This window comes from Ceratotherium simum, chromosome 26 (assembly GCF_057802395.1).
Source record: "Ceratotherium simum simum isolate JZ-2026a chromosome 26, ASM5780239v1, whole genome shotgun sequence".
NCBI classification, from domain to species: Eukaryota; Metazoa; Chordata; class Mammalia; order Perissodactyla; family Rhinocerotidae; genus Ceratotherium; species Ceratotherium simum.
The window spans coordinates 28058515-28070656 of record NC_141925.1 but is presented as its reverse complement, the minus strand read 5'-3'; the positions used below and the strand labels follow the sequence as shown (position 1 = coordinate 28070656).

At 45.8% G+C, this 12142-nt stretch overlaps 1 protein-coding gene across 1 annotated transcript in view; it reads left to right on the top strand.

Annotated features, from left to right (window-relative positions):
* GALNT17 (polypeptide N-acetylgalactosaminyltransferase 17) overlaps positions 1 to 12142 on the top strand; it is a 442868-nt gene that overhangs the window by 213401 nt on the left and 217325 nt on the right. Inside the window, exon 4 of the mRNA XM_004439509.3 lies at positions 7883 to 8057. Coding sequence (XP_004439566.1) covers positions 7883 to 8057 — 175 coding nt within the window. The remainder of the gene's footprint in view (positions 1 to 7882; positions 8058 to 12142) is intronic.

The window sequence follows — 12142 nt, the reverse complement described above, 5'->3', positions numbered from 1 at the left end:
CCACATGAACAGACAGACAACTTCAGATTCCACAGCGTCACATCCACAGGAATCAGAGGAAGAATGACAAACAGTGCAGGCTTATCACTTACAAACTGTGTGACTTTCAGCAAGATCCTTACCCTCTCTGTGCCTCAGTTTCCGCATCCATAAAATGGGGATGATAATACCCCTTACCTCAGAGAATCCTTAGGAGGGTAAAAAGCACTGATATAGGTACAGTGATTACAACAGTATGTGGCACTTAATTAGGACTCAATAAATGTTAAAACAAATATTGTGGAACGTTATGAGTTTGCAAAATAGATCAACCTCTGGTTAAATATGAAAGAGGTACTACTCTGAAGAGTGTTCTGGGGCCTTTCATGATTAGCTGACATTTTTAGTCAGCTGGTTAGCGATTTGGGGTTATAAATATTTCATTATAGATAGAGACAAGCATAGTATTTGAAATGTTTGAAAAGTAGTGATTGTCAGCAAAAAGGGAACCTTGTATCCGTGAAGTCAGCCTCATCAGGGTGTGCGTGCTATGAAGCTAACGCAGCTCGGCCCTTCGAGGCCCTCTGGGAGGGCCCTGACAGTGTGTTCATGTGCCCAAGCGTTTCTGTAAAATTTACAAAAGAGAGATTTTTTTTTTCTTTTTCTTAAAGAGGATCCTCCAAACCATATAAAATTCTAGTCCTACAAAACCCAGATTCATTTCTGGAACTTACTATCTCCATTTGACAAATGAGAAACCCCTTGTGTTGCGTGACCAGGATATACAACCAGCTTTCTCCCCTTCCCCTTGTTTAATTTTAAAAGATAATTTTTAAAAATGCATTATTGGTCTTTGTGTGGCCACTTTTATGCATTTAGTTGGTTGGTTATTTCAGGCATAAAGATATTCTCAGGCATACCTGAAAATCCAGATGTTTTAAGTCTATTTTTTTGTGTTCTTTCTATGGCATCATAGCTGATCCTCATATAAAAAAATCTTATAAGAAAAGACACTGCAGAAATGCAGGGCATCATGACTAATGGCTGTGCTGACACTCTGGGTGGAAGAGCATGTGTTTTCTGCGCTGTGTTAAGGCCGCAAGCACGGTGAGCTGAAATTCCCATGAGGGATGGAGAGACAGGCTGGCGTCAGGGGGAGCCTGGGGGTGTGAACAGATCCAGGGGCTGAATCCTCCCCTCAGAGAGGCCAGAGCCCCTTCACTGAGTCTGGAGGAGCTTTGGGAATAAACTTCCAGTCAACCAGATAACCAAATGGGGATCAGAAAAGCTGGCCGGCAGCAGAACTTGGAATCAGATCTTCAGCAAGGCTTAGGGGTTTAAATTCACGCTCAGAAAAACACTTTATCTCTCCCTCCCACCTTCAAAATTGACAGAGCTTACAGACACAAAAGGCCACATATTGTATGATTCCATTTTTATGAAATATCCAGAAGAGGCAAATTTATAGAGATGGAAAGCAAGTTAGTGGTTGCGAGGGGCTGGGCGGCAGGAAACGGAGAGTGACTGCTTAGTGGGTGCGAGGTTTACATTCCGGGTGATGAAAAGTTCTGGAACTAGATAGTAGTGATGGTTGCCCCACTGAATTGTACACTTTTAAATGGTCAAAATGGTCAATTTTATAAGTATTTTACCACGATACAAACAAGGAAAAAAAATGAACCAGTGCTGTTGAGAAGTTTTGGATTTATGTAGAATCATCTGGAGTGCTGGTCAACCCCACTAATGCCCACTAAATTAGAACCTCTTAGGGCAGGCCTGGGAACCTGCATTTCCACAAGCTCCCAGGTGATTCCCAGGTAGGGGCCACATTCTGAGGAACACTGGCTTTGAGGCATTTTTCTGTGTTTTATTTTTTTAATTGGGACATGCCATATGTGCTGTTTTCTCATCCCAGCTGTCACAACCCATGCGTTCCCAGCTAGTGGATGCCCAAACCTCAGCATCTGCTTGCAGGGAGAAGTGTTGGTAATAAGTGGCTTTGGTGGTGACAGTGGTGCTGATGGCAGCAGAAGTAGCATTGATAGAATTGTAGCACCAGGAGTAGTAGTAAGAGGAATAGTGGGAGTGAGACCAGAGGCCGGGAATATATGGGGTCCTGGTCACGCGACTGACCTAATTTTGAGGTTGCTCCATGCAGGGTGGCCAGCAGTGAGGATCCCAGTTTTGGAAATGGCAAGACAAACCCTCACCGTGTAGACTGAGGTCGTCTCCACGGGCTCAATCTTTCAGAAAACATAGGACAAGAAGGCCCAGGCAGCAGAAAAGCAGAGATGGACAATGACAACATTGGGATTCTGGAACTTCTGCTCAGTTAGGATGAGTCCTACTGCACACGCAGGGGCTAATTCCTCACAGATGGAGTTGCGTAGGGGGTCAGTTCTAAGCCAGAGCTACTCAAAGTGCGTTCGCAGGAGCAACCGACAATAGCCCCTTGGAGCTTGTTACAAATGCAAATTCTTGGGCCACACTCCAGGCCTACTGGTGATTTTGATGCAGGTTAAGTTTTGAGAAACACTCCTCTAAGCTTAGACTGATCCTCTGAGTCTCTGTACCTTGAGGGAGAGTTAGAATGTTCATAAGTCTCATCGTCAAGATGGTAACTGTGTGAGGGTTGAGAGGTATCGACGTGGCACGTGTGTGTACAGGTGTGGTACAGATTTGGTACATCTGTGTGGCACCGAGGTTCAGGCACTGGTTTGGGGAGCAGGTGGAGATGAGTCTGCTGGGTCAACACTTGCTTCTGAGCAGAGATTAGAGACAAGGACTGGACTGATAGTTTATTCTCTAGTATCAGCGAAAGTACAGGCTCTAGATATAATTCTGTAATAATGATTTTTTGCTTTAGTTCTCAGTGTTTGTAACTTGTTTGCTGCCGATGTATACTCTTTAAGCCTGGATGACAGGTGTTTCTTTATTGTTAAGGAGCAGATATATCTCCCTCTGGTCCCTTCTGATCACGGGCAGCGTTTGCTTCTTCCCTCTTGACTTCCCCAAATGCTATTTACCAAAACCTTAAGAAACACAAAGATTCTCAAATGGCTCTAGATAAATTGAGTATTGAATTTTATAAAACACTAGAAGGTAACATTTATTTTTGCAGAAATGGGTTTTTGTTTTCTTCTCTGAGTTTGTCGGTGAGAAAAATCTTATATAAAATGTTTTTCTTACTGTTATTATACTGTCCAAGAATGATTTCATCTGTTAAGGATGACAAAGGATCTTAGGTGATAGGTATGACATTTCTTACCACTGTCAAGTTGGGGATTTGTTTCCTTCCATGATGAGCCTGGGGGCCTTGGTTTTCACTTGGTTAACTTGTGGGCTCTCACTTTAAGGCAATTTCCAGATCTCAATACCTCGGTGCCTTCAGGCTGTCACAACCGTGTTCCACTAGGACCAGCCATTCTGGAAGTCTCTCCTGAGCTGTCTTACTCATCTACTTCTCTCGATGCTAACCTGTCCCCACATCCACCCCACATGCCCAGCTGCATCCAGAAGGGAATTCCTTTTTCTCACTGGTCCCATCAAGAACCTACTATTTGTCTAGATCAATGGCCCATTCTCAGCTCTCATTTTCTCTAATGCATTTGACTTTGCTGACATTGGATGTTGAGTAACTTTCTGAGAACAAGAATTGCATCATTTTCAGCCATGTAGGCTCTCTATAAATATCTGTCAAGTGAATGCACATATCCTCCTTTGGAAGCTCTACCCTTGGTGTGATTCTGCTGTTTGTAGCCAGTCTTGTCCTCCAGCTCTTATTCCTGCCTCCTACATGCATATGTTTCCCACAGTGTGGTCTAAGTCTCCTCCACTCCATCTCCTGGAGCGCTCCCTCTCTCACATGCCATCATCTCTCACCACTGTGTCTCTGACACTCTGTACCCTTTCTTTTCCCCTCTGGACCACTGTCTTGGTTCAGCACTCAACCCCTGAATGTCTGCTGGCACCTAGCCATCCCCAGGTGAAACTCACCAACTTGCTCTTCCTTGTCTCTTCTTGTTCTCTTTTCTAATTAGTGTCATCTTCCTGGTCGCCCAGAGCCTATTGATTCTGTCACCTAAGAAAATCTGATTTCGTACTTATGTATTTTGCTTTGTGCTTAAGTATTCTGGAATAGTGAGAGCACACTCCAAACCTTCTGCTTCACTTAACCTCCTCCATGAACACCCCTAGCCAAAATAACTTCTCCCTTTGTGACCCCTCCTAGTACTTTCCGTCTATGGCCGTTGTTCTTTGGCCATTAGGTCCATTTTCCTCGTAATACTCAATGTTGTAAGTTTTTGAACATGTCTCGTCTCCTTAACTAGATTACAAACATCTTGAGGGAGCCCTTGTGTCCAAATTGATTTTGAATCCAGGCAAGGGCACAACCCAGTTCCTTATGAGGTGCAGAATCACCTGCAGGGACTGGGGAGAGAAGCCTGATCAGTGTCACTTATTCTTGAACCCTGCTTGTTGGATGGTGGCATCTCCCTCAGTGTTCCCATAAAAGCTCATAGGCTGTCACTTCACTTTTGTTTGGAACAATGTGTCCCTGAACCTTGTAAGAGTGAGGATGGTGTCTGCCCCTATACAGTAGGCCCCAGACTTTAATGATATTGACTAGACAGAAAGACAAGCTATTGTTCATGGGAAGTTATAAGATTGAACTATATTGATAATATTGACCAATTATTATTAGAAATAACATTTATTGAATGCATTTCAAGGGCTCTATGTGTAACATCTCATATATTCTTAACAGCCAGAAGGCTTGTACCAACTGATTAGGCATTATCCTTTTATCCCTTTATACTTTTCAAAGCTCTTTAATGTCCATGTCTCAGTAGCTTTGAGAGGTAGAAGGGCAGTGGTAGTGAAGCGTACTCTCTTTTGCCAAATTTGTAAATGCCTATCCCTCTCTCCCCTGAAGTCTCAGTCACAACCACTGAACAAACGAGAAAACCACTTGACACTTAGACGTGGTGACTGGCATGGCCAGGAGCTGACATCCAGTTGCTGGGCAGAGCCATAACGAGGTCCCCAGTTGCCTGGCAGTTAAAAGTTAACCGTGCCTGCAGGTCCCCTGGTGTGGTGCTCAGCACTCAGAATGTTCTCCCTGAACTTGTGGAGATTTCCAAGACTCCCGCCATCATGGGCCACCCTCATGAGTGGGCAGGATTTCTACCATACCATTCTGTGGGTGCCGTGCCCCGGCATGGTCCATTGCCTTCCAGGGCATGCCCCGTCGTCTCCTGCCCACTCACCCCATTCTCATGGAGGGAAAGTGAAAACCAAGCAGGCATGGCCTGCCCAACCTTCTTACTAGAATTCTTGCTCCAAGAAATTTACTAAACAGACAGGAAAACCCAGCCAACATACAGTCAGTAGATGGTTTCTAGAAGCTGAAAATTCTTTGGGCCACTCCAGTCCATTTACTTGGTTCTCGTTCTCACTCCCAATGAGTGAAGAAGCAGAGGGTCCTGCAGCCTGGCTTCTCCACCAGCCCCATCACCAACTCTGAGATGATGACAAAGATGATAGCAATGCCGACAAACACGCCGACAATGGGAACACTTACTGAGGGCGTACTGTGTGCCAAGCATGTATTAAGACTGTCCTATACATTTCGAGCTCAGTGGTTCTTAAAGTGTGGTTCGCCCCATCAGAGCATGGGCACCCCAGGGTCTTGTTAGAAACACAAATACTCAGCCCCACCCTAGACCTTCTGAAAATGAAAGCATGGGGGAGGGGCCCAGCAGTCTGTTTCAACACCTGCAGCTGATGCTGATGTGCCCTCCAGTTTGCGAACCATAGTTCTAGCTTCTAGGCCTGTTTTTACCATCTTGGGCGTGGCGTCCTTTGGCTCCCGGGGCTGCTCTGAAATCTGTTCAAGTGCTCTAAACCTATGTGGAGGGAAAATAATTATAATACCAGCTACTCAATGTTGAGCATTTACACTCTGCTGGGGATAACGCTAGGCATTCTCTATAATGTTTAATCCTCACCATAATCATATGAGGTGCATACTATTCTTATCATCCGTCTTCTGTAGGTGAGGAAATTGAGGCACACATTGATTGGCTAACTTGCCCAGGGTCACTCAGATAATCACTAGCAGCACTAGAATCTGAACCCAGGACAGCCTGACTCAGGTCTGAACACCCAGCCACACACTGTGCCTCGTGAGAGGTTTCTGCCCCCTCCCCTACCAGGTTCCAAACTCATACCTCCTGTATTAGTTGGCTAGGGCTGCCATAACAAAGTATCACAGACTGGGTGGCTTAAACAACAGAAATTTATTTTCTCACATTTCTAGTGGCTGGAAGTCCAAGATCGAGGTGTCAGCAGGTTTGGTTTCTCCTGGGCCTCTCTCCTTGGTTTGCAGACAGCTGCCTTCTTGCTGTGTCCTCATGTGGTCTTTCCTCTGTGTGCATGCCCCTGGTGGCTCTGTGTGTGTGTCCAAATCACCTCTTCTTATAAGGACACCAGTCAGAGTGGATTAGGGCCCACCCTGACAGCCTCATTTGACTTAATCACCTCTTTAAAGGCCCTATCTTCAAATATGGTCACATTCTGAGGTACTGGGGCGAGGGCTTCAATAGATAAATTTTGGGGTCACACAATTCAGCCCATAACACTCCCATTCCCCGCTATCCATGCCTTTGGCTGACAGGAGTTATTTCATGTCTCTCTACCCTTGGGGACTTGCTCACCCTCATCCTCTGTATTTCTTCCTTGGTCACATGGCTGCATCATGGGACAGCAGCCATGACCAGGGAGGTCAGCCTCTACATATGCTGCAAATGTATGCCTTTAATTTGCTAAAAGTTGCCGTGTATAACTAGGAAGTGGAGGGTCTGCACAACGTCTGTAAATACAGCCTTTTGGAGTTTCTCTAGAGCAAAGTCAGAGGTAACGACGTCTCTTAAAGTATTGTTTGTGGACTTGCATCTGACTCCCGTGGGCTGCTCCCACACCCCACGAGTGACCTATAGCATGAGACTCTCCAAGGGCGGACCCTTGGAGTGGGCCTATCTAAGAATCCCCTCTCTGTCAGCCTCTCCTCGTCCTGCTACATCTGGTGATTTTTATATACACAAAGATACCAACTTTTATGTCTGTGGAGTTAGACACATTTGGCCCGTGTTTCAGCTCTTCCGTGACTAGGTGTGTGACCTTGGGACAGGTTAGCCTCCCTAAGACTGTTTCTTAATTTACAAAGTGTAATTAATCTAGTTAATTAATGGAATTAATCTAGCAACCTCCTAGAGTTGCTGTGAGGATTAAATAATATCATATTAATAAAGCACTTCATACCACCTGCTTGTTGCAGAAGGGAAAGCATTCAGTCCCTGATAGCATTACTTCTGCCACCATGGTAGCATTTCTACTACTGGGCAAAGATTTCTTTTGCATCCTAAGACCAAAGCACAAACCCTATTAGTGTTGCATCAGATGCATGACTATGGGTCTGGACCACCCAGGACACATACTGTAAGAACCAGTATATGTGCGGATGGAAAAGCCCACATAGAAGTTGATAAATAGGACCCAGGGGACAGTGGGAGGACACAAATGCTGGCCAAGGAAGGAGGAAGGGGCACAAAGAAAAGAAATCCCAAAGGCATCTGCCAGCCTGCAACAGCCATAAAGCCGGACCTGGATTCTATCCAGCTGCATAGCTTGGACACAGGAAGAACATTGCCATCCTTGGTTGGTATGTCAGCGGTGTCTTCTGATTCTCTCACCGACTAAGTTGTCTTTTCTACCAGAATTACTAACGTGCAAACTTTTTTGCAATCTCGGAACTTCCTGAAGATCTCTAGGCATCCTGGTGGATTGGACACACATTTGAATTGACATGTTTATGGACCTTCTTGTGTCTTGTCATTTGCAGAGGAGCTGAAGGCCCCCTTGGAGGAGTATGTCCACAAACGCTACCCCGGGCTGGTGAAGGTGGTCCGCAATCAAAAAAGAGAGGGCCTGATCCGAGCTCGCATCGAGGGCTGGAAGGTGGCCACCGGCCAGGTCACTGGCTTCTTTGATGCTCATGTGGAATTCACCGCTGGCTGGTAGGTCACAAGCTGAACACTAGGAGCACTGAGGACCTGTAGTGTGGTCGGGAGGGGCTAGAATCTGGGAGGTGGGGCACTTTGCGTGTTTCCTTTGGGGCCACTGGAAGAATGGAGAAGGGGTGGTTGAAGAAGGTGAGACTATAGTCTGGGATAAAACTGGGAAGCAGGGAGAAATTGTCTACTGTCTCCTCAGTCTGTCATCATTGTTGTCATAGTCACCATCGTCATCGTTAAAATTCCCAGTGAAAATGATATATTAGTTGGACAGAACTCAAGATAATCCTTGCTAAGGGACAAGACAGTCATATTTCCATTATTCTCTTTTCCTACTTCGCTTGTTCCCTTTTCTGGGGAGGATGGTTGACTGTCATTGTGAGAAAAGAGATCCATTTATAATTCCATCTACTCAGGGAAAGCTTCCCAGAATTTATGGGATTATCTTTAACATCAGTTGGAGGAGTGGAAGGTTTTACCTCTGCAAATGTGGCCCTGAATGTTTTTCCAGGTGAAAAAAACAATATGAGAGACATTGGTGAGCACGCAGGGAGTAGAAGTTTTGGGATGCAAGAAGACTGAAGCATCAGAAATGCACGAGTCATTCAATGAGCCTGTTAAAATTGGATTAGGGCTGTACAGTTTAAAAGCGTGGTCACATGATTATTGCTAACTAACCAATGATAAATCAAGTCAGAGGTTAAATAACCTGTGCTGGGGTTGCTTAGTTAGTAAGAAGCAGAGTCTTTAATTTCATAAATATGTTTATTTACACTCACTGATACCATCTTGAATAAGTGCTGTTCAGGGTACCAGATTTGAAGAGCCAATATCCCATCATTAAGTAAATATTAAAATGTCTATTCTTCATTTGCAACAAACTATAGAATCTCTTTAATGGCTGGATAAAAGGAAAATAGTTGGGCACATGACCACACAAGGTTTGGAACCTGGGGTCACTGTTAACACTGGCCCTTTCAAGTGCACACGGATATCTATTGCCATCTCAGACATCAGTTTTCTTTCTGTTTTTTTTTTTTTGCCACCATCAGACCCTGATGACACACAACTGCTTATTTTTAGTCCTGATCTCCCCTGAGCTTCAGAGTTGTTTCTCTCTTGTAAGACTCGTTCTCAAAGTGTGGTCCCCAGACCAGCAGCATCAGCATCATTTGGGAACTTGTTAGAAATGCAGATTCTTGGGCACCACCCAGAACTATGAAATCAGAAGCTCTGGGGGTGTAGAGTTATATCTTTTAACCAGCCCTGTAGCTGAGTCTGATGCTCACTCAAGTTTGAGCTAGAAGCCTTCTGAACAGATGCACTGGAATATTCCATTGGAATCTCAGCCTTGGCGTATCTCACCTTTTCCTCCACGTCATTGCCTCTTCATTTCTTTCCTGTCAAAACTGGTGGCACCACTCAAGTCCCTTGCACTTGATTCTTGCCTCCCCATCATGTCACTCATCCAATCAACCGCCAGGTCTAGCCAGTTTTATCTTCTATTTCTCACGTCTGCCTTGATCTCCACTCTCCCAGCTTAGACCTTCATTATCTTTCACCTAAACTAATGTGGTGAATTATCCTTTTGACAAATATTTGCTGGGTGCCCACCATCTCCCAAACACCATCCTAGGCCGAGGTTTGGATGACCAACTGTTCGGGTTTGTGCAGTGCTGAGGGATTTCCCCAAATGTAGGATTTTCGGTAGTAAAGCCAGAACAGTCCTGGGCAAACTGGGACAGTTAGTCAATCAGCTGGGGTTCAAAATCTGGCAAGATTTGGTGTCCACCCTCCAGTAGCCTATAGTCTAATTCTTTTTCTTTTTTGGGGGGGTGGTGGGGAAGATCGGCCCTGAGCTAACGTCTGTCAATCCTCCTCTTTTTGCCGAGGAAGACCAGCCCTGGGCTAACATCCATGCCCATCCTCCTCCACTTTATATGGGATGCCGCCACAGCATGGCTTGCCAAGCGGTGTGTCGGTGTGCACTGGGATCCGAACTGGCGAACCCCGGGCCACCGCAGCGGAGAGCGCGCACTTAACCACTTGCGCCACCAGGCCGGCCCCGCCTATAGTCTAATGCTAACTTGTCTCTGTGATCCAGTTTTAGCCCGTCAGACATTTTCCGTGTTCTGCCAGAGTGGCATACATCCTCCCTGGATTAAAACCCTTTTGTGGTTACGCATTACAGCGTAGACCAAGTGTCTCAACTTTCACTGGGTTGAACTGCTGATAATCTCCAACCTCAGTGACTTATGCCAACAAAGATTTCCATCTTGTCCATGTGGCAGCTTAGCCGTGGGTTGTCTTTCTGTGGCTCTGCTCCATATGTCATCTGTGTCCTGAGACCCAAGGAGGACTCCTGTCTAAGACATACCATTTTTGTGGCTCAGAGAAAAGAACAACAGCTGAACATTGCAATGGCTATTAAAGTTTCTGCTCAGATGTGACACTTTCACTTCTGCTCACATCCCATTGGCCAAAGCAACTCTCATGTTCAAGCTGAACATTCATTGGGGTAGAGGGAGGGAGTGTACCCCTCTGTAGGGAAACACTGCAGGACACATGGTAATACGCAGATGTCCCCAGGGAGGGAAGCAAATTACTGAGAACATTTATGCATTCTATCACAGATCAAACTCCTCACTTGAGAAGCGTTATTTATTTATTTTTTGGTGAGGAAGATTGGCCCTGAGCCAACATCCATTGCCAATCTTCCTCTTTTTGCTGAGGAAGATTAGCTCTGAGCTAAAATCTGTGCCCATCTTCCTCTATTTTGTATGTGGGATGCCACCACAGCATGGCATGATGAGCAGTGCATAGGTCCATGCGCGGGATTCAAACCCATGAACCCCAGGCCGCCAAAGCGGAGTGTGCAAACTTAACTACTATGCCACCCGTCCAGCCCCGAGAAGCATTATTTAAACAAGGTCTTCTGTCCCCACACTCAAGTGAATTTCACCACACAGTGCCGGGCTGAGCTGAACGCTTCTGTAGGCGTGGCACCAGGCACCAGAGCAGCCTGGGGGAAGCATGGCCCATTCAAGGAGGCAGTGGAGCCCGGGGATTGGGCCTGAGGCCAGACCATCTAGGTTAGAAACCTGCCTCTGCCACCTGCTGGCTGTGTGACCAGGGGCAAGCGACTTAACTTCCCTGGGCCTTTGTTTCCTCATTTGTAAAATGGTGATCACAGTATCTACCTCGTAATATAATGTATTCAATAAATATCAGCGATCATGAGCTCATTAGGAAAAATAATGTGTGTTCAAAGATTTGCAGAGACAGCGTGTAGTCGGAGTGACTTGAATAAGGAGGAAAAGATGGGGTAAGAATTGAGAGGAAGGAGAAGAGAGCCTTCCTACTGGGGGAAATTAGGGAAGTCTTCTTGGAAGAAGTGGCACTTGATCTAACAAGACTCTGTGGGTGGCTAGACTTTCTCTCAGTGGCAAAAGGGCATTCCTGGAGGAGAAGAGCATGAGTGGAGGCTTGGAGAGATGAAGCTCTGAAGCATGTCTAGAAGCCGTGGAGAGTCAGTCTCATTTGGCTTCAGCCTGTATGGTGTATGCAGAAGTACTAGAGGCAGTAAATGGTCCAGGGTATATTTTATTGCTCGTTTTAAATAGAAAGATGGGATGAGCCAACAGGTAATTCAATAGCTGCAAGTGAAAAGAAATGGGATGCGGGCCGAGCGTTCTCATTATTCTTCCAAATAATGCAGAGGGATGGGATTTTCACTTGACTCTTTTCCAATGCCTGCGCTCTGTTCTAAGTGGGGAGATTAATGCCTTGGCTTATGAGAGCCATCTTTTCATTGCTGAATATGGGAAACGATCCCTTCCTACATCTGCCTCGGAGACACACACTGGTGGGGGTGTCTGACCATCTGCTGTCTCCTAAGCTGGCAGGGCTACACCTTGAACCCCGAGCCAGGCCCCTGCCTATCGCCCGCTGCAGCCCTGAGTGGCAGGCTGGCTGGGAGGCAGGATTCTGCCTGCCTTTGCATTTTATTAGCTCCCGCCTGCCATTGCTAACCCATTCAATTAGATCCCTTTTAAGAAATCAATTAAATAATCAATTAAAACAACTGA